This window comes from Elephantulus edwardii, unplaced genomic scaffold (genome assembly GCF_000299155.1).
Source record: "Elephantulus edwardii isolate Elephantulus edwardi_28Jun2011 unplaced genomic scaffold, EleEdw1.0 scaffold00032, whole genome shotgun sequence".
In the NCBI taxonomy this organism is placed as follows: Eukaryota; Metazoa; Chordata; class Mammalia; order Macroscelidea; family Macroscelididae; genus Elephantulus; species Elephantulus edwardii.
In genome coordinates, this window is record NW_006399782.1 from 5,658,120 (window position 1) to 5,681,504 (window position 23,385).

A 23,385-nucleotide genomic window follows, 5' to 3' on the forward strand; every position below is an offset into this window, starting at 1 on the left:
CCCATAGACGATCAGTCTCTGCTTTGCATTTCTGTGTCCTGTAAATAATTTCTAAGCAATACTACCATGCATACATTTACTCATGGATTTAAAAATGTCCTCCGTGTGTTCTAATATTTACTGCATCAGCAAAGGAATACTAATAAGTGAATACATTATGAATTGTGTTTTATACAATTTTGCACATTCCACTTCCTTTGCAGGCAAGATCCACCTTAGAGAGGAGGAAACTGAACCTTATTCAGAAAGATGCAGTGATTTTCCCAGAGTTCACCCTGCCAGCGAGCAGCAGAGCTGCAAGCAGAGTTCTGCTCTACTGACTACAGACACTGCCTATCACCCACAACTATCACTTTCAAAGTATTTCACAATTGGACAAGTCCTCAGGAAGGAATTATTCAAGTCTATTTTATAGATAGAGAAGCTGAGGGCTAGAGAAGCCTGGTGAAAACAGTTACATAATCAGATCAAGAGCAAGTGGGCATCAGCCCCAACCAAAACTAGATTCTGGGTCAGTGACCCATGTGTGCCTTGGGCTCTTCGAAGTGTTCAAGGCTGTCACCCTGTGGATGTAGGCTGTGGGGTCTTTATTCTGAGGCATCTCTAGGTAAGTTTGAACTTGCAGAATTTTGGTTAATAGCAGAGCACTTAACTATTTGTTTCACCCAAGGATATGATTTCTGGGTTCTCTTGCATAGGATTCTCTATTACAAAGACCTGAAGCTCTGGAAATGGTGACAAATAAGGCGTAAATGGATAACATGCCTCTAGAAATACAGATTATAATCTAGTGAGGGACATTATTGGTTAAATGATGACTGAAGCATATGGAATGGAAACATTGCCCTAAGAAGAATGAGCTAAACGTTCATTGCTGTACGTCTTAATTCATAGAGCTTCCTCCAGTCCTGAGTTTGCTGCAAAAAGAGACCGCCTTTCCATCCACTATGATTCAGAGCAGGGACACCAAAGGACTTACTGAATTGGATAGTAATCTTTGCCATTTTGGTGCACTGAGGTAATCTGGGTTTGCTGCGATGCTGAACCTTGTGCCTTTGGGGTCTCAAATATCATAATGGTCTGGCAATGTGAACAGTGATTGATGGAGCTCCCAGTTGTAAAACAGGTTTGGAAGCAGGAGTGGCATCCAATTCCTAAACCACGTGCCTCTGGAAATTTTATGAACTTGGAGAAACAATGATAGTTATGCAAAGACATTAGGTCTTTTGTTCATAGAGTCACTATGAGCCATACTCGACTCAATCGCAATCAATAACAACAACAACAACATCTAATTATTTCTATTATCTATTTAGGGAGCTCTGGTGGCCTAGTGGCAAGAAGCTGCACTGCGATCCTGAAGGCATATGGTTTGAATCCACTGGCTCCAAGGGCAAAGGATGGGCAGTCTCCTCCCATGTGACTAATCGCCTGTGAAAGCCCTCCGGAGGGTCAGCTAAGTGCTGGATCTGACTGGATGGTCAACAACAACAATAATCTCAAAAATGAAAACTTCTCTAAAGTGGTTTTCAGATTTATTATCTCCTAAAACACCACCAGCAACAACCCTGTGAAAGTGATAGTGTGGGGGTAGTTAACATCTTCCCAAGAAAAGGACACTGAAACTGCCGTCCAGGCGACACAGCTGCAAGATGGCCACTCAGCCTAAACACACAGCCCAGAGCCCCGGAGTAGTCATTTCTGTGACGCTGGCTCTCAATACTGCTGGCATGTCTCATTATCCTCAAAGCTACCCAACAGCAATGCTCCAGGAGCATCCGAGGATGAAGGGAAGCAGAAGACTTTGAGGTGACTGGAAATGATCCCACAAGGGGGCTATTCAGACTAGGAAGAGAAAGGCAAGCTGCCCTTGATGAGGCGCTACGGTCTGTGGCAGAGGATTCCATTTTTCATTCAATGGTGCTTTCTTCAAGCACAATGTAAACAGATGAAAGGACTTCTGTGTTTGAAGTAGGAGAACTGTAAACCACTCCACTACCTGGGGCTCCTATCTCACGCCTCTACAACTTCTCAGGTCAGCTCTTAGGGATCCACTGAACTTAGCAGGAAGAGTCAACAGCTCCTTATTAGGGAGCATCTCTGGGAGAGTAGAAAACAGCACGAAAACCAGGGTGGTTTTTTGTTTTGTTTTGTTTTGGTTTGGTTTGGGTTTTTTTTGTGGTCACATCCTCTGATAGTACTCATCTAATTCAGAGAAGGGAGTTCAGCTGAAGGAAATAAGAGCATCTTTGTAGTCCTAGGAATATATCTTTTCTACACTTTTTAAAATGAGGTAGGAAATGTTGTTGTGTATTGTTGAGTCAGAATCAACTTATAGCTGACCTTGCCAATGGGTTTTCAGAGGCTATAAATCACAGGGGAGGAGACTGCTCATTTTTGTCCTATGGAGCAGGTGGTGAATTTGAACTGCCTGCCTTTGGGTTGACAGCACAATTCCTTACCAGTAAGCCACCAGAGCTTCCTTAAGACATGAAATAGAATAAAATGTACATACTTTAAGTGTTCAGTTCTAGGACTTTTTAACATTTTATAGACATGGGAGCCACTACCCAAAATGAAACAGAATTTTCCCATCACTCCAGGAAGTCCAGTTACGTCCCTTGCTAGTATTTCCCCACTTCCTCCCTTTATCAATTCTATTACCATGAGTTGTGAGTTTTGTTTCTTCTTAAGTGTTATACAAATGGAATCATACACTATGTATTTCAGGCCCTCAGTATCTGCAGGTTTTGTGTTTATAGATACAGCCAACCACAGATAAAAAAAAAATCTGAGAGGAAAACTCAATTAAGTCATCAAAGCAATCCCTCAAAGACTAAAGGGAGCATAAAGTACTATTTACATAGAATTTGCATTGCATGAGGAGTTAAAAGTAATCTGGAGATGATTTAAAATTTACAGGAGGATGTGCGTAGGTTATGTGCAAATACATCGTTTTATATAAGAGACTTGAACAGCTGAGAAGTTTAGTATCCATGGGGATTGGGGATACTGAGTGAGAGATGACTTTATCTTTTATGACTGACTTTTGTTGTTCAACAAGCTGTACTTAAGATTCACTCAAGTTGTCTGTCTCAGTGGTTCGTTCCTTGTTACCACAGAGCAGTGTTCCAGTGCATATATCTAATTTGCTTATCCATTCTACTGATGAGCTTTTGACTTGTTTCCAGAGCCTGGCAATTATAAATAAGGCTGCTGTTAAAGCTCTTGTACAAGTGTTTCTGTGGACATTGATTTTTGTTTGCCTAAGAGTGGAATTCATAGTCACATATGATTAAGTTTATAAGAAGCTGTCAGAGAGTTCTTCAAAAGTCTTTTTAACATTTTACATCCCCAGTAGCAATGCAGGGAAATTCCAATTGCTCTCCATACTTAACCATTGTTTGGCCTGAGAAGTCTTCAGTCTTATCCACCCTAGTGAGTATGAGTGATAGGGTTTTAAGTTGGATTTCTGCTAAAGTCAAATACATTTTTGTGTGTGTGTTTATTGGTTGTTTGTATACTAGTTTTGTCAAGAGTCTTTTCAAAACTAACCTTTTTTTTTTTTTTTAAAGACTAGCTTATATTTTGAATGTAGATTTCCTGGAGTTCTTATTATATTCTGGCTACAAGTCTTATATCAGGTATTAGATTGTACTTGATTAAAAACACAATTCCAGTCTATCCCCTTGTCTACAACTAAGAAGAAAATACAATAAAATTAGAATAATAAGCATGAAATGGACAGTCTGCCTTTATTCCTTTTGTATTGTGTTTTGTCCTCATGAAGCTGAAGTATAAGGTCTTGTGGGTCTGTTTTTTACCAGAAGATACCAAAAGGGTCCCAAAACCACGGATCTGTGGAGTAGAAAGTGAAGTTTCAAAGGTCCTGAAGAGAAGTAGCAAAGTTAAGGTTGGAATGTTTTAGCTGCAAGTGTGAGGCTCAGCGGTCTGGGATCTTGGAAATTTTAACTTAAATGAAATGTAAAATATGACCAGAATCCAACAATCTTCTCTTCCTCATTGTCTCCCTTCCCCAGTTTCACTACTTGATGCCATTAAGCTCAGGAGCCCAAGTTTATTGTGATACTCTAAGTAGATAAATGTCCAGAAAAAAAGAGTATTTTAAAGGGCTACTCAACAGAACAGCCAGGTTCTGGACACTGTGCCCCTGGGGCTTAAATGTCCCAGTTGCCTTTGTGTCTGGTTCTTCTGTCCCCCTTGCCCAGGTCACTCCAGTGCCTATAATGAGTCTGCTTTGTGTGTTTTTAATGCTTCCTGGAGTTTAAATTATTCTCTTTCCTGAGTATTTTCTTATTCCTGGAGGATGGTTCTTTGATCGCATTTCTCCTCTCTGCCTTCTCTCTGGGTACAGCACTGGCTCACAGCAGGGATTCACGTTCTAATGGAGGGATCTTTGTTTTCAGACGTGAAGCTTACCTTACCACTAATGAACTGAGCAGCGCTGCAGCGTTAGCCCAGCTTTTGTCCGTTTTCTCCCTTACTTTGGGAGTTAGCTCTGTCATCTCCACCCTCTTTCCTTGGTCCAATAGCTCTTGCTTTGCGCATATATTTTCAGGAGGAATCAGTCCGTAGAGAGATAGATAGCATGCTGGGAAAGGCCAAGGGCGAGCTGAAGAGAGGAAGATCCTCAAAGAGAGGGATTGGTGGTAACTAGCACACAAAGCGAGCATGACAGAGTGTGTGAGGATGGCTCAAGGGAGGGCAAGGTTCAGAACTGCTGTCCATAGGGTGACTATGAGCCTGAGCTGACTTAATGGCACTTCACAGCAACAACAATAACCCTGAAAGGGAGTGCTCCTTGAAGGCAAAGAGGGTGAAGCTTCGTCTCTCAGACTCAGGACATGTAGCTAGACGAGGCTTTGCCTTAGAAAGTGACATCATGCTTGGAAAGAGAGTCCGTGAAAGAGAAGAAGACATCCAACAAGATGGACTGACACAGTGACTTTAGCAATGGGCTTTATTTAGTGTGTTGGAGAGGATGACCATGACTAGCATAGGTCAGAGTTCAAGCTGACTGTCCACAGAGCTGCTATGAGTCGTACTTGACTCATAGCACCTAACAACAATAACAACCCTCCAAAGTAAAACCTTTTGCAAAGAAGTTTCACAAGTCGAGACCCAGGTACTTATCTCTAGCCTATCATTTAACAGGGAACATGGATTAGTTTCTTAATATAGAGATAAGAAAGTGAAAAGAAAAAAGAAAAAAAAAACTCCACAAGGTAATTTAACTGCATTTGGTAAGGAAATCTGGAGAGAATTTGTTCAGGGAAGAAACCGATCCAAATGAATGCATGATAGAACACAAGGTACCTATGGAACATTCAGTTTTCAATCAAGCTACAGCGTTTTGCTTTCTTCTTGCATTCAATTAGTTTCATCTCAGTTCCTCTCTCATCTCCAGTGGCAAGCATCTCCCCCTCACTCTTCTTAATGGTGAGATATGATGACCTCTTTGAGAAACACACTGATGATATTTCTATTCTCCAATTGTTTACTCTAGAGATAAACTTATTAAGAAAGTAACAGGAGGAGGAGTGGAACAAATTTAGAAAAGGTTAAGAGACAATGAGAAATAGGAAGGCTACAGCTCACCTCAAAACGAGAGAAGCCCATGACTTTTCTGCAAGACGAAACTGAACCAAGTCAGCAATTTTCTGACAAAAACAGACTCAACACACTTGGCTAAATCTTGGGTTTTGTCCTCAGGGAGCTATTTCTTAGCTCCTCTCATTCTCCAGGTCTTCCCAAGTCGTTCTACATAGAGAAAATGTTAAGTTTCCTCCAACAGTATTTACTCTGGAGCTTTCCTGAGTCACTTGTCCCCCTCTCACCTCAACTTATATCAACCTTCCTATTATTATTATTATCAACCTCAAGGTTGAAAAATCTCACTGTGCAGAAGTCCCTAAGAGGTATAAATAGCTAAGTGCTCAACTACCAATCAAAAGGTCAGTGGTTCAAAACCACCAAGAGGTACCTAGGAAGTTGGGATTGGGAATCAACTTCTGAAAAGCCCTAACCTTGAAAACTCCATGGAACAGATAGGTTCACCAGGAGTTAGAACTGGCTTGAAGGCAACTAATAACAAGATTTTGCTGCAAATTATTTCTTAGTGACAGTGGCTGGGGTGATAACAATGATGAAGATTGACCATACGGTTGGAGAAGGTGATATTTTGTCTAGTATTGTACATTTATTATGAGATGGGGAATATTTTAAACATTAACTAACTCTTATATCCTCATTGCTATTCTTCAAGGGAACTCAGCCACAGAGAAGTCAATCACCCCTATGGTCTAGTGAGTATCACTAGGTAGTGACTATGAGAGCTTAATACACTCAATTGCCAAGTCCAGTGTTTTTTCTAATACATGATGTTCAAGAAAAACTGTTGGCCCTAGAATCTGTTTCTGGGACTCTTTCTATTTTAATACCCTAGGTTTCTTTTCTTGACTATGCAAAGGTATTTGACTGTGTGGATCATAACAAACCATACTTAACACTGAAAATAATGGAAATCCCACAATAGTAGATTGTGCTTATGTGAAACCTAGAACAATAAGTTGTCCAAATCATGTGAGAGACTGCTGAATGGTTTAAAATAAATAAAAGTATGCATCAGGGCGATACCTCTTCTCCATATCTATTCAATATGTATGCTGAGTAAATAATCTGAGAAGTTAAACCCTATGCAGAAGACTACGGCATCACAATTGGAGGAAGACTAATCAACAACTTGTATAGTCAAAATGACACAGCCTTGCTTACTTAAAGTGAAGGGAACTTGAAACATTTTGCTTCAGAAGATCAAAGACTACATACAGACTTCAATATAGATTACATCTCATCACCAAGAAAACAAAAATCTTGGGCTGATAGGCATCCGTGGGCCAACATCATGATAGATAGAAAAAAAGACTGAAATTGTCAACAATTTCATCTTACTTCAATCCCAGTCAACACCTTTGGTATTATAGCAGTCAAGAAATCAAAAGATGTGTTGCATTGGGAAAATCTGCTGTCAAGGACATCTCCAAAGTTCTAAAGAGCAAGGATGTCAGTTTAAAGTCTAAGCTGTACCAGATCCAATCCATGGTCTTTTAAATAACTTTCTATGCATCTGAAAATTGAACAATGACTAAGGATGACAGAAGAAGAGTTGATGTCTTTGAGCTGTGGTACTGGAGAAGAGTACTGAATATTTTGTATATTCAGTATACAATATTTTGGTAGTACCATGGACTACCAAAATAATGAACAAATATGTCTCCAAAAAAGTGTAGCTAGTGTGCCCCTTGAAGGCAAGGAGGGTGAAGCATTGCCTCACACCATATGGGCATGTTGTTAGGAGGGGCGAGTCCTCAGGAAAAGACATGATGGTTGGAAAGGTGGAGAGTCAGAGAAAGACAGGAACACCCGCACCAAGATGGGTCAATGCAGTGACTGTATCAACAGGCTCAAGTCTATCAGAGATGCTGAGGATGACACAGGACAGGCCAAGGTTCAGATCTGCTATTTATAGGCTCACTGAGTCATAGTCAATTCAATGACCCCTAAGAACAGCAACACTTTTCCTCTTAGAAAAAATGATGAAAACTTGATTTTATTTCACACCATCTTTTCTTTTCTTTTTTTTTTCTATAATTATATTTTATTAATTTTCATAAACATTTACAGAGATTTTGGGCTTCCACTCATTCATTGTTGCACTATTCTCTCTACCCTCCTCCCAGTTTGTTCTTGTCCAAATGCCACAGTGCTTGTCAAAGCCAGTTCTGATTAATCTCCTTTGTCAGTGTGTCCCTTGCCATTCCCTATCACTCCTCCCTGAGAGAGACTTCACCCTGAGTCATAAGGAAAAGGGGATGGCGTATTCTCTTAGCTACTTCCTGCTGAAAAGGGACGCTGTGGGTTTCAGGGTGAAGATCTTCTCTCACTACTCTAAATGTCTCATGTGCTCTTTGAACAGACATATAAATCAAATGTGTTTTTATGTCCTTTTACAAATGTCAGCATAATTCATCCTTGTAAGAAAACACACTGCTTTTCCCCAGTAGGTTATTTTTGTTTTGGAGTTTGGTACTTTGCATCCTCACTCTCTCGCTTTCACTGGTTCTGCCAGGTGGTGCTGTATGAAGGGAATTATAATCTCTCTAGAATGTTCTGGTCTCAGAGGGGACTTTTTCACATACAGGGACGCAGCTGCAGTCTGGTTTGGAGTATGATCAGAGGGACTAACGCTGCAGCAGAGAGAAGTGTAAGTTTTTCCCTTGTGGTTCTTTAACAATGTGGCAACAGCGAATCTCCGGTTCCCTCCACAGTTGTTCTGTGAACTCTCAGGAACATCTAATGACTCAGTGGCAAATGAGCAGAGAAACAATGGAGATAGGCAAGATGAAATGTTTTTAGCTTAAAATATGGAAGCAAAAATATGTGTAATAAAACAAAATATGGCCTTAATATCAGAAACAGTGACAAAAATAAACTAGTTGCTGTGGAGTTATCCTGACTTGTGGTGATCCCACGAACTTCTGAGGAGAAACACGCTCCTGAGGGTTTTGATGGCCGACCGTCAGGCTTTTTTCTAGGACAGTCCTGGGTGGGTTCAAACTGTTCAGTGTTTTGGTCAGCATCCAAATGCTGAACCATTTGTACTGTTCAGAGATTCCAACAGGCATGACAATATGACAGTAATAATAAACAATAACATTACTCTGATGTTGTGATTGCTTAGCTGTGAGAGATTATCTTCTATGTGAGCTCATTAAATCTTCAAACCAACTCTATGGGCTGGGGATTATTATTCTCCTCTTTATTTCTCAAATGAGAACCATGAGTTTCAAAAGGCTAATATTATGCTGAAAAGATTCACTCACTGCCGTTGTGTGCCGTTGCTCAGACTCGTAATTAACAATCGGCTCTATCTTTTCTAGAATGAATTTTCCACTTGTATGTCTAGTTCTTCTCAGCCTTAGCCTGACTTCAACTCATCTTAATAGATAATGAACACTGCATTAGATTAGATGAGGAGGAAAACTGCCTGAAAGGAATATATGATTAGGCATTATGTGTATGACAACAGTCTGGAAGAAGGAACGCATTGCAGGGAGAGTTGGTGGGGGTGGGGCAGAAAATATGCAACAAATTAAAAAAAATTAAAACATTTTCCATGTTAAAAAAAAGAGAGTTCCATACATTATCACTGGATAGTCCATTTCTTATACAGGTGAATGGATCAGAGTAATCTTTAGGTGAATCTTTTAAATTTTGATTATAACTGTGATTTAGATTAGAGACTTAAAGATTATAAATATGGCCAATATATTTCTTTTTTAAATAAAGCCTCTTATTTTAGAGTATCTTTCTTAGAGTTGATATTAGCATACTGTGGTCATTTCAGACAATAATCAAAACTATTAATCAACTATTGTTGTTGTCTGTCATCGAGTCAGAACTGACTCATAGCTGACCCTTCAGTGGGTTTTTAGATGCAGTAAATCGCACAGGAGTAAATACCTCATCTTCCTCCTGCAGAGCAGCTGGAGGATTCAAACTGCCTGCCTTTGCATTGGCAATACAACTTCAGCCACCAAGTTATAATGTTGTTGTTGTTTACCATCAAGTTGGAACTGAACCATAGCTGACACTCAGGAGGGTTTTCAGAGACAGATAATTACACAGGAGGAAACCGCCCTTCCTTCTCCTGTGGAGCAGCTGGTGGATTCAAACTGTGTGCCTTCGGGATTGTAGCACAGCTTCTTACCAAAAGCCATGACAGTAGATAGAAAAATTCCCTTTATTTTAACTAAGAATATAAATGTGCACATACATATGTACTATATGCAGATAAATTTTATCAAATCAATAGAAAAATAAAATTTCATGAGATTTCCCATAAATTAGAATCAACTCTACAGCAACTGGGACAAATTAAAGCACAAAACCCACTCTGATTCGTGTTTCCCTCTGACTCCCTGGCAGGTGGTGTCACCCGGGCGGGGCCAGGTCTCCTCAGAGAAGGCAGGAAAGCCACATGGCAGAGACTGCCAGTGACTTATTTTTACACTTGCTTTCAGTGTCTTTTAAGTTAAATTCTTGTTCTTTTCATCTTCCCAGTGCAATGGATTTCTTCATCATTTAGTTTTAACTAAACAAACTCTCACTGGCTTAATCAGATTCCCGAAAAGAAATTGTAGTTTTAAAACAATCTTAATTATGAACAGGACTGGGCATGGATGCTTCTTAATTGTTATGAGATTTTTTTTTTTAAAAAAAAAGGAAATCACAGCTACTCCAATGACAATCCAATCAAATGTACCAAAAAGGCATCTACAAAAGAACTGGAAACTATTACGAAGCCTATTTGAAATATGTAACCACAACTCTAATGAAAAAGTGAAATCTCACCCAAAGGGCAAATTGAGTTTTCAGATTATTTGTCAGTGACTAGCTTATTAGGGAGCTCTACTGACATTGTCCAAAGGGAGTTTCCCACTAATTCAAAGGCCATGCTTCTCCAGCGGTTCAAACCTACCAGCCATTCCACAGGAGAAAGATGGGCAGTCTCCTCTTATGCAATTACAGTCTCGGAAACCTGATGAAAGGTCAGCTGTAAGTAGGTTCTGACTTGAGGGCAATGAGTGAGTGAGTGAGCCAGTGACAGCAGAAAATGCTGGCAATCTATAAACAAAAAAATTTATATGCATCTATAGGGGTTACAGATTAAAAAATATTTTATTGATAGCATCTGCAGCCAAAACGTGGTCTACTTTTGTTACAAAAATATTCTTATTTATTTCGAATATTCTGATTAATGATAATTAATCACATAGGAGGAGATTGCTTATCCTTCTCCCATGGAGCTGCTGGTAGATTTGAACCATATGCCTTCAGGACTGCAATGCAGCTTCTTATCACTAGGCCAGCAGAGTTCCCTATTAACAAGTCAATAAAGCATTTAAAAAAGATTTTTCATATTCTTTCTACCACAAAATCATAGTGTAGAGCCATATAAACTATTATTTACCAAGTTAAGGGAGACTGGTGCACTTACCTCAGGTGTTATTTTAATTTTTTAATTAATCAACCCAACATAATCATCAGTGATATGGTTAAGGACTCATGTTAGAGTCTCCACATCTCAGGATATAACAGGCCGGCTCTGGTTTGCAGTAATGCCCAGGAATTTGGAGTATGTCTACCAAATGCCTTCATTTGGTGAAAGAAACCACAGCTGTCGGCCTGCAATCATAAACTGTGGTCTGGCTTATGTCAGGACTGACGTGCCTCTCATTACAAACAGCACACAGTTTCACACTTTGGAGCTTCTACAGAAGTTTGCTCTTCAACCACAGTTAAACACTGGCTGGTATTTGAAATAATCCCATCACGCTCAAAAATCACTTTTGGCAATCTGACTTGCACAAGATTCTTTTTTTTACGGATCTGGCAGGATTTCAATTTCTAAGACAAAAGGCAGAATTTCCCCTTGGCTTGGGGCTAGTCCACCCTTCAAAATGGGGAACAAGGTCTCTTCCAAAGTCTGGATGTCATTACCTCCACCAGAGGATGCAGAACCGCATGAGGTTTTGCCTTGCTTTCGCAGTCTTCACATTATTTCACCACTTGAAGCGGCTTGCTTGTCTACCGAACACCAACTTGCCTCCCTTACCCAGAGTGGGAAGGAGCAGAGGAGGGACACATCCACAAACAATGGCGAGCAGGAACTTGTACACATACAAAGGCTCACAAACACAACCCGACAATTTAAACATCAAGTGCCTCTAGGGTTACTTTTAAATAGGATCTAATTTTAAGCTATCTGGTTTCTACTCCTCCTTTTTTGTTTTTAAGGACTCTTTCTGCATATGCTTTGCATTGTTTTGCAAAAGTGGGCAAGGATTTACTCAGGCTCACTCTGGGGATGCCCTCAGCTAATGGCAGGGGTGGAGTTCATGAGAAAGCCAAGCTTGCCTACACACTCGGGGAGCTACAGCAGTCCTCCTAACCTCCACCACAGGCATCGCATCGAATAAAATGTCAACATCGAAACCTTTGTATTGCTTCTCTCCCCTCAAGCATTCTTGTTGATGTGGACTCAGAATGACAGATGACTAAATAAAGAACACAACAGCAAAACGACCACGCCTGCTAATATCATTTCCCCATGAATAAATCTGCTCCCAGTGGACAAACTACAGCAGAGGAAGGAACACGGGATGCCCAGGGGCTAGTCCACTGCAAACAAACACCATCTCTGTTGTGGTGAGTCTCCCTTACAATGGCTAACACATAACGAACTCCTCTAGTTCTCTTCCCTCTAGTTATTACCCTGCTGCCCACCTTTATAGGTTCCCTGCGCGCACCTTCCTTGTGTGCTATTATCTCTGTTTTCCCCCTGGCACTTTGTTTTTTCCAATATATGTTTTAATGCTACTTGCCACCTGAAATCCTTTCTTAGTGCAGATGCAAAAGAAATGAAGCATAAAAATATAAGTAAAACCACCTAAAGTTATAGGAATCGATTATAAGGATAATTGAGCCCTAGATTTAAAGATATCTTTTTCTTTGGTCCAGAAACTGTCCTTTCAGAGTAGAACCCTTTATGCAACAAATGACAAGGGCTCTCAGAAAGGCGGGGGTAGAGGTGAGTTTGTGGCAGGAGGACAATTACATGAGATTAAAGGAGAGGAAGAGGATGAATCACTCTCAGGGCTGTTTTTCTTACACATCAGATTCTCAGTATAAACACTTTTGGTCCTCGAATTGGAGAAAAGGGAAATTGTTTCTGGGCTACTTCTCTGCTCCCAAATCTTCCCAAAAGATTGGGATATTGGAGATTTCAACTGTCTTTTCACAACAAAACGAAAGCGACGATCAGGCTCTAGAGACTCAGAAGTCCCAGCTTTAGGGAGAGGGCTGGAGTACAGATAGATGAGAAAGGAATGGAGGATGGAGGCCTTTCCAGGAGCAAAGAGAAGGTGAAGCCTTCAATTTAATCTTGACCATCCATAAAAGGAGCTAAGTGACCTCAGGTTGGATACTCATGTCCCAAAAACCCAACTGGCCTAGCATTAGTTACTATGTTGTTGTTGATTGTCTTCAAGTCGAGCACAACTCATAGTGACCCCATGAACAAAAGACCTAAAGCCCCTCTACAACTAGCGACATTTATCAAAGTTCATAGAGTTTCCAGAGAAATGTTATTTAGGAAATGAATGCCACTCATAGCAAAGAAAAACAAAAACCCCAAAAGTGACTATTACATTGGACCAAAATGATCACTTGATATTACACAGATGCCCCGATACAATCAAATACTCATTTCTTAAGAGCCTATGCCATAGATCAATAAGGAGCCTTAGTGTTGATTCACCTACTTAGTAGGCAAAAAGTCAACTGAGGAAACCCATCTTCCTTCCTTTACTCCTACTTCTTGGCTACTGTGTGGTTTCAGTTGAGCCCTGATCTACCCAATTTTAACTTCTTACTCATGATTCTACATAACTCAAATAATCAACTCTATTGTCTTTCAGGAACCAAAGTACCAAATAAGAGTCCAGTGAAAAGTATTTTCTGTAAAGTAGTCCCCAGACAGAAGCCAAAAGAGAGGGCTCTCCCTGCAGTGGGGCCTAGAGGAACAGGTAGGAGTGAAACAGGATGGTCCACAACATTGTTGATTTCTAAATTGCATCCCTGATGCATGTTAGTTGCCAGTTACTCTTCCAACTCATGGTGACTCTCCATATGCCAGAGTCTTATTATGCTCCACAAGGTTTTGAGTGGCAGATGTTTTCAGGAACAGATTAGCAACTTTCCTTCCTAGGCATTTCTGGGTTCAAACCTCTATCTAACCTTTTGTTCAGCAGTCGGATGTGTGAACCATCGCACTATTCTGATGTATGCTCCCACCTAATTCCCTTAGGCTATTGCCCTTCCCATGGGGCAGTCCCCTTGGCCAGAGAGCAGGCTGCTCCCCAGCATCGCCGACACTCCCCTGGGTGCCCCTCCACTCCTACCTCAATGGTGTACTGCTCAAAGATACGCAGCTGCAGGAAGATGTCCAGCTTAATCTTCCGCTCATGGAACAGCTCCTCCATCTGCACCTGGGCATCGTCCAGCTGCTGCAGGACTGACTCGATGTGGCTGATGGAGCTACTGTGGGGCATCTTGTTGTTGGACACAGCCGAGTCCCTGTGGCGGAGCGGAGAGAAAAGGAGAGGGGGATGGACCTTGTCATGCTAAAAGCAATGGATGAAGTTGAGGGCCTTCATGGTGGGAGAGAGTCAGGGGAGTCATTCAATTAGCAGGCATATTTCAGACGCTTACAGTGAGCTTCGTTCTATCTGTTTAGCAGATGCACCACAGAGATATATGCATTCTCTTTTGTGCTCTCTGCACCTTATTTCCAAAAGTAGTGGCCCTCCTATTCCTCAGACAGATTTGAGAAAGGGATCAAATAAAATAATATATAGGTAAGAATTCCAAAAAAGCAGGACATATTAGAGACCTGGAACAGTTTCATAGATAGAGTCTTTATACATTCATGCATACATATATCACAATACATGAGAAGAGACAAATGAAAGACACATAAAAAGGAAAATGTCTTCATTTACCTCACAGAATTATTATTATTAAGATGAGATGGGTTCCTGACTTCGAAAATGAACCATATACTTTATGATTATATGTCAAATGAATGGACTGATGTTAAATTTTAAGCTGTAGTTGGGAAAGCATTCAGTCCAGTGTCTTCAAACTGCATTAATTATTAGCTATAATATCCACGGGCTTTAGAAAGTCACGTCTCTGAACTCCAGTTTCCTTATCTGTAAGATAAGTTTATTTACTATCAAGTAAGACAATACTTGTGAGAGTGCCTCATGACCAGCAGTGTGCCATATGAATGGTTACTAATCCTGAAAGATTACAGAGGAAATGCCAAGTGTCAGTTAGTCCACAGCCAGGACTAACTGCAGCAGGCTGGAACAACAATAGAGGTCTCCACAAGGATGAGTTTTGGTTTGGGAGTTTGAGGAAAAGAATGAACACGGTCAAGTATATGGGAGGGAACGTGTGTTCTGAGCAGAGAGAATCTGTATAAAAATAGTGGTGGAGGAAACACACTAGAAGAGAGAGAAGAGAATTAAATGGAAGATGTGCTCAGAGAAGTGCGATGGTCCTGAGATTCACGAAGACGTAATTATGATAGGGACACCACCGAGGTTAAGAAGCTCCCACATATAGGGTCTCCAAGTTGAAGGTCTAAGACTTGAAACTTGTGCATTATCTTATGACCTCACTGTTTCTTGTCAGTTTAGGAAGTCCAAACACAAGAGGAAAAGAATGAATGTTGCATCTTCTCAGCAGTAGGCTTTCTGGAAGAATACTTATATAGATTACATTATGTCCCTTCAAAATATATGTTGTAAATCTTGAAAACTATGTCCATGGTTATGTCATAATTCCATTTGGGAATGGACTGTTTTGATATGTTAATGAAACGGGATTGTATCTTGAGTGGTGTAACTTGAGTCAATATATTTTGTTATATAAATGAGACTAAACAAACAGGAGAAGGAGGTCTGGTGGTCTAGTGGTAAGAAGATGTGCTGAAATCCCAAAGGCACATGGTTCAAATCCACCAGCTGCTCTGCAGAAGAAGGATGGGCAAACTCCTTCGTTGTGATTTATTGCATCTAAAAATCCACTGGAGGGTCAGTTACAAGTCAGTTCCAACTCAATAGTACACAACAACAACAACAACAATGTAGGAGAGTAAGCTGAGATGGGAGAAGATAGACACAATGCCACATGAAGAGGGCCTAGAAGCAAAGGTTCAGGACAAAAGGTAATTAATTCCACAAGCTTGCAGAAAGAGAAAGCCTGCCTACAGAAACTGTTTTTGCTAGGTGCCCTTGAGTCCAGTGCAACACTATTAACAACAGAGCTCAACCCTGTCCTGTCCTGAATTCAGACTTCTGGTCTCCCAAACTATGAGAAAATAAATTGTGTGTGTGTGTTTAAACCACCCACTTTAAATAAAGAAATGCTTGCAGTATTTCTGTTCTAATATCCTGGCCCCTTTGGACATGAAACAGGCCTGACTCCTCTTCACTCAGATAATCACCTTACACATAGTCCCAGTCATGGAAAGATGCTAGGAAAAATACCCACTACTATCCACAAAGCATTACGGATGATTAACTGCTGATGTGTGACTGTCCTTTTGAAGCATTCATCTCAGTATTTCTCCAGCACACACTCTCCGGGTGGAAGGCCTGACTTCCGACTCTTCTGTACAACACAGCCTCACACTCGCCACTCACTAGGAATCACAGGGCTGGAGAAGAGGTTGCCATAAGCACAGCCTGACAATGGTCGTAAGAATTGGTTACTTCTTTTTCTCTTTGGTTTTGAAGTCAGACAGAGGAGCTCTCATAGACAGAATTGCATTCCTCTCAAAAACATGTTGCGATCCTCATCCCCATACCTGTACCTGTGATTGTAATTGCATTTGAGAATAAAATTCTCTTTGTTATGTTAGCGAGACCATATTAGTGTAGGGTACTTCTTAAACCTGGTTATCTTTGAGTCATAGAAACTACAGATTAAGCAGAAAGAGAAACAAGTATAAAAGAGAGATTTCACATGGGGGTTGTCAAGGAATGAAAGCATAGAAACGGAGAGAGACAAAAAATGAAGAGAAGGCATCTTCCATTTGAGCCCTAGATTCAGACTTCTAAATCTTGCAAAAATAGACTTCTTTTCATGAAAGCCACCCACTTGTGGTATTTTTGTTACAGTGGTAAGAAGCTGCACTGCAATCCTGAAGACACATGGTTCAAATCCACCAGCTGCTCCCAGGGAGAAGAATGGGCAATCTTCTCTCATGCAGTTGCATTAACAACCTCTTGAAAAGCCACTGGAGGTCAGTTCCAACTTGACGGTATACAACAACAACCCTAACAAAGAAAGCCAAGAAGCTAGGCCAGAGTCAGACTAATAATGTAGGAGTGAATGGTTACTGGTGATTGCTGGTGAATGAATGCCTGCACCACTGTCACTGTGGCATCACTCACATCATCACTGAGTGGCGTTAAAACCCCCAGGCACTGCTCAATGTTGGCAGATACTGAAAGCAAGTGTCATTTGCACGAGGCCCCGCCCCACGGCAAGTAAGGGCAGCTGAGCTTGTGCAAAGTATCTGGAGAGATAACACGCAATCATCATCAAATTCCTGTACTGACAGAGCTCTCCTAGTGAACCCCTTAATTACTCAGATGAAAGAGCTGAGCTGAGGCTCAGAGAGGTTAAGTGACTGTCCGCTGGTAGGATTTTTCTTCATAAGCAAATGACAGCGGAGTTTCCTCTGTAGGCAGACAGTCTGTCAAGGATCGTGTATTTATGAATATGAATGGGGGAAAGAGTTGGCCTCGTTAGTATGCAACAGGAGGACGGAGGCCATCTCATGTGTCTGGAATAAAAAGTCATTAATTTCCAACAGGAAAAACATGGTAGGGCCTTCTAATGGAAATTTCTCATTGTTTATTTAATTGGACAACTGGTAAGAGGAAGAAAAAAAAAAAGAAAGCTCTCTCTAACTGAAATAATTCCCCGAGGCCCCGAGGTTGACCTGGGACTTCTTGATGAGATTATTTCTGTCCACTATTGGCACCGGCCCCAGCACTGGGTGAGTTCAGGGTAGGAACAAGTCCCTGCGGGCAGTAATCATTAGCACCGTCAAGTCCATTTATGCAGCACCTGGGCCAGGGCTGGATGCTGGGGGCTTGCTCAAGGACTCAAGACACCATCATCTGAGGAGTCTGTGTGCCCTGGACAGGGGCAGGAAACTTTAGATTTCATGCTAACAAAAAGGAGACAATCATGGGTAACCCCAAAAGAATAGAAAGTTTGGCACACAATTTTAATTCTTAGCTCCTTTTGTTCAGACTGGCGTAAAAGAGTCTTTTCTGTAAAGCGAAGAAGGATGGTGGAAAGGTCATTAGTTAATGATGGGAGTTAAATGTGACATTGCATCTCTCTACCTCTTCATGGGGGCAAAGCCCAACCTCAGCAAATGGTCACATGACGAATGTGGACACTGGAGTTCAGAGCTCAGACTAGGATCAAATGACAACACTAAATTCTGTAATGGGTATTTCTCCATATGATTGAATATCTCATCATTCATAATGATGACACTGTTTATTGATTGCTGAAAAAAATTCCAAATGAGAAATTGTATTGTGAAACATGACGGCTTTTGCATTTATTATTTCACTCTAAACTCGAGTTGGATATGTGCCAGGCATTTGGATGTCTTACAGATGGAGAAACGGAAGGTCACACAAGACCACAAAGCTGGTCACGGTAGAGTCAGGACTGGGACACAACTTATCTGACTTCTAGCCCGAGGCATTTCCCACTGCCATGCTGACCTGGCCTCGCTGGGCTCCCCCAGGGAGGGAGGCGCTGACCTGAGCTGCTGGATAAGGTCTTCCCCTTCCTTGATGACATTGAGTGTGGCATCCAGAGTGGCTGTCTGCTGCTGTTGGAACTGCTTGATCAGTTCCTGGACTGCATCCACCGAATCTGCACAGACATCCTCCAGCATCTCCTTCTGAAGGTCTTCCATCCATGTCCACAACTGTGGGGAGAAAGCAGAGATTCCACTCAGAGCAAACAGGCTGGGGCTGGGGCAAGGACAAAGGAGCCCATCCAGGTCACCCAAACTACCTTCAACCACCCAGCACAAAGTCAGCACAATTCGTCCTCACCTGCACACCCACTGGCTAGTAGTGTTTATATCTTTATATTCAGCACTCATGTTGGCTAAATTTACCCCTTTAGCCTTTAGGGATTTGGGGAAGCCCTCAGGTGTCGCCTTAGAGCAAGGACAAACGTCTTTTCAGAAAGGAAGAACGTGAGGACAACACACACTGTGCTCGAGGTAACCACACACTGATTCCTATATATTATCGTGAGATTTTAAATATGCAACAAAGAATGTGGTTCTTAATAGGAACCAAATGAAGACTGCGAAGCCTAATCTGTGCTGTGTTAAACTATTTTGTTCTTTTCGGAATCACTAGGTTGGTTGGAAAGTGGAATGTTAAAGATGTAGCTTATCTTAATTTCAATTACAGCATGAAGTATTTCCCCCATGGTATTCAAGATGATAAAATGCCACCAGGATGAGATTTCAGGTTAGACAACTTTTAAAAAGCGAAGTATAGTGTTTTGAGCTGAAATAAGCACTAAAAATGTTAGAGTTGAACGGAATTATTAAAAACTTTTTCTTCCTTAAAAAAATAGCATGACTTTCTCACAGTGAAGACATCTAAGGCCATGTTGCTGGGTTCCACTTTTTCTTCACCATAGTGGGCATTTTTCTAAATAATGATGGGAAAGAGAAGTCTTGTGCTTCATTAGAAACCAAGAGCTTTGCCTTGATAGCAGAAAAGATAAACCCAAGGCTCTGCCAGGGTAAAAGATAAACAGAGACAGGAATTCATAGACTCACGTTTCCCCCATATTTTGAATACATAGAATAAATCACTAACTCTTTGAGTTCTTTCAGGTATAAAATAATAATTAAAAAAAATCATTGCCATCAAGTCAGAATTGGACTCCCAGCTGAGCCTTTGGTGGGTTCTTCAGAAGCTGTAAATCGCACAGAAGGAGATTTCCCATCTTTCTCTCAAGGCTCCACTGGTAGATTCAAATGGCTACAGAGGTGCCATCTTTGGGTCTGCCAACACTCCTGACAACGCCACCAGAGCTTCCTCAGATATTAAATATGTGCGGAAACAAGGGGAAACGATTAGGCACCTTTTGCTTTGAACATTCTAGACGTTTTCCAGGTTTAGAACATGGATGAATCTCATTTTAGAGAATGTGATTTCATTTTATTAGTTTTTAGTATGGTAAATCATGCTACAGCTTTTGCAATAAGGAATAAAGAAAAGAAGCAAAAAGGAGTAATCATATTCAGAACAGATCATTTGAGAAGCTGATATTATGAGGAGGAGTGTGGCATCAGGATTGGAGGAAGACTCATCAACAACCTGTGTTATGCTGATGATACAATCATGCTCTCTGAAACTGAGGAGGACTTAAAGCATTTGCTGCAGAAGGCCAAGGACTGTAGTCTGCAATGGATTGATGCTCAACATCAAGAAGACAAAGTTCTCACCACTTGGCCAACTGGCAGCATCATGACAGATAGAGAAGAAGATGAGATTATTAACAATTTCAGTTTGCTCTGCTCCACAATCAGCACTCTTGGCATCAGCAGTCAGGAAATAAAAAAGACAAACTGCATTAGGGAAATGTGCTGTCAAGGATCTCTCCACAGTGCTGAGAAGCAGTATCAGTATAGAAGCTAAGGTGCACTTGATCCAGGCCATGGTCTCTGCAATTATATGCTATGGTTTGGAGAGCTGGGCAATGACTAAGGATGCCAGATTACAGTGAATTGATGTCTTTGAGTTGTGGTGCTGAAGAAAAGTACTGGACATACCATGGTCTGCCAGAAGAAGAAAGAAGTATGTCCTAGAGAGGATGAAACCAAGTTTCTCCTTGGAATCAAGGATTTTGAAGCTCCATCTCACATACTTTGGATATGTGTCCAGGAGGGACCAGTCCTTGGAGAGGGACATCATATTTGGAAGGGTGAAGGGACAGTACAAGAGAGGAAGACCCTGGATGAGATAGATGACACGATAATTTGGGGATTAGGGATAGGTGTGTTGGAGTCAGTGAGACTGGCTCAGGACATGACAGGGTTCAAAGCTTTTGTACATCAGGTTGCTAGGAGTCACAAGTGACTCAACAACACATAACAACAACAACAATCATATTCAAGATTCCTGACTTTACTCTTCATTTTATAGACAGGAAAGGTTCTAGATATAGTATAAATAACTGAGTTAACAGATAGGTTAAAAAGTCTTGGTGGTAGGAAACAAAGGAGTATATAGAATTTATTTCCTTGGACAAGTAAGTAGTCATTTTGAGCCTCAGTTTCTTGAAAAAATAAAAGTAATAAGATATCTGAAAAGAGGAGAGGAATAAGAGAAGTTTAACAAGAAGGATTTTATTTCATTTAAAATAATTATTTTCTAGGTACTACCCTTAAGGTAGTTTAATGGTTTAAAGGTCCTGGAGTTTATTTTGTTTGGTTTTTTTTTTTTCATTAATAAAAACTTGACTGTATCTAGCATAAGTCTAGGGGAGGAAATCAGCATTACTCCCAAGGACATACACTGTGACCTGCAACACCGTGTTCCACCAGAACAGCAGGGACACGCAAAGGCAAAGCAAAATGCATGATATCCTTCTCCAAGGATCGGTCCCTCTTAGTCACAGGCGCAAAGTATGTGAGTGCTTCAGACTCCTTTCCTCCAAGGAATACCTTGGTTTCTCAGGACAGACCTGTTTGTTCTCTTGGCAGTCCATGGTATATCTGGTATATTCTTTTCCAGCACCACATCTGAAAGGTCTCAATAATTCTTCTATCATCCTTAGTCATTGTCTAGTTCTCTGATGCATAGCAAGTAATTGGGAGGACCATGGCTTGGATCAGATGTACCTTAGTCTCTAGACTGACATCCTTGCTCTTCAGATCTCTGGAGACGTCCCTGACAGGAGATTTTCCTAATGCAAGTCATCTTTTGATTTCCTGACTGCTGGCACCAAGAATGTTGACTGTAGAACCAAGCAAGTTGAAATTGTTAACAATCTCAAATTCTTCTTTATCATGGTCTTGCCAATTGGCCCAGTGGTGAAAATCTTTGTTTTCTTGATGCTGACTAAGGGAGAGCTAAAACTTGTTGCTGAGGAAAATCAAATAAAAGCTAAGCACAGCAAGATTCATCTCAGTTCAGTGGCTAACAACCTGACAAGAAAATAAAGAGAGCCACTCTATCTTCCAGAGGATTAAATGTCAAAAACTGTCTGTGATTACAGAAGATTTGGTTCAAAAATGCAAAAGGCTTGGTGACATTTTTTCTATTTTCCTTCTGCAGAAAATGTAAATACAAAACACTAGAGATAGACAAGTTTTTAAATAAAATTGAAATTTCCTGATGTATAATCCTTATTCTTTCCTTCACTAGCAAGGTCTGTGGTCTTAGGAAAAATAATCTTATTTTCCTGGGATTCTATTAATTTGTATGTAAAATGAAAGGTAATTGGGATGGGTGTGTCAGAGGCAATGCGATTGGCACAGGATAGAGCAGGGTTTAGGGCTGTTGTACATAGGGTCACTATGAGTCGCAAACGACTCGACGGCACATAACAACAACAAAATAAAAGTTGTGTGTGTGTGTGTGTGTGTGTGTGTGTGTGTGTGTGTGTGTGTATGTGTAGGGAATCCTTAGTTTGTCCCCAAGATCCATTCCAGCTCTAACATGCTATAGTTTCTCTTCAGAAGCTGATATATCAGTGAATCCTCTAAGCTAAAAGACTGTAAGCATGGGTTTTACACTAGCCAGTTCAAGACCATTTCCAAGAGAATGCTGTTATCAAGGTAAGATGCTCTTTAAAATTTGTCCAGCTTGAGAGCCACAATTTTGACACCAAATGCACACGGTTACCACCTGGTGGCAGCAGTAAATTGCAGGCTCATCATCTTTAACAAACACTTCTGAGGATTAAGGCGGTGTAGACAACTGCAGATTGCACCACAAACTCAAAGTTTAGTGGTTCAAATCCACCAGCCACTCTGCAGGAGAAAGATGGCCAGTCTTCTGTTGTCCAGAAGCACAACCTTGAAACTCAGTGGAGGGTCACCCTGAACTGGAATTGATAGTAGTGAGTTTTGTTTGCATTCGAGTGCTAGAAACTTAGTCAGAAATTAATATTGGTATAAATAAGCCATTGGTAGGGAGCACTAATGGCATAGCCTGTAGGGACTTGCTGTGCCACCTCTCTGCTGGTTCAAAACTACCAGCCGATTCACTGGGAAACTGATGGGCAATGCCCTCCTGTGCAATTGACAGCCCTGTAAACCCAAGAAAGGTCAGCTATGCATTGGTTCTGACTCAAAAGCAATGAGTGGAACTATGAGTAAGGGTCAGTTCTGTTCCTTAGATTCTAATTCCCCTGGTAACTAGACTGTCTAACAGAGCTCCGTCAGGCTGTGCTTGTCTGGCTTTACTCTGAAGAGCATGTTTAGATTATTTTGAAAAGAGTCCAGATTTGAGAAACACTTCATTGATAATTTACCAATTTATCAAGTGGTCAGTGAGATCCTGCTAGAATGTTTCCTTCCCATGTGGAGATACCACATGCCAATGATTTCCTGAGCCAATTAGGTAAAATCAAGAGTATCTCGGCCACACATATATT

General features: G+C 41.0%; 1 protein-coding gene across 2 annotated transcripts in view; it reads right to left on the minus strand.

The window, feature by feature from the left end:
- KALRN (kalirin, RhoGEF kinase) overlaps window positions 1–23,385 on the minus strand; it is a 797,511-nt gene that overhangs the window by 345,957 nt on the left and 428,169 nt on the right. For both annotated transcript variants that reach the window (XM_006884214.1, XM_006884215.1), the window contains exons 12-13: window positions 18,471–18,679; window positions 14,046–14,220 (exon numbers count right to left, since the gene is read on the minus strand). In XM_006884214.1, the coding sequence (XP_006884276.1) occupies window positions 14,046–14,220; window positions 18,471–18,679 (384 nt within the window). The remainder of the gene's footprint in view (window positions 1–14,045; window positions 14,221–18,470; window positions 18,680–23,385) is intronic.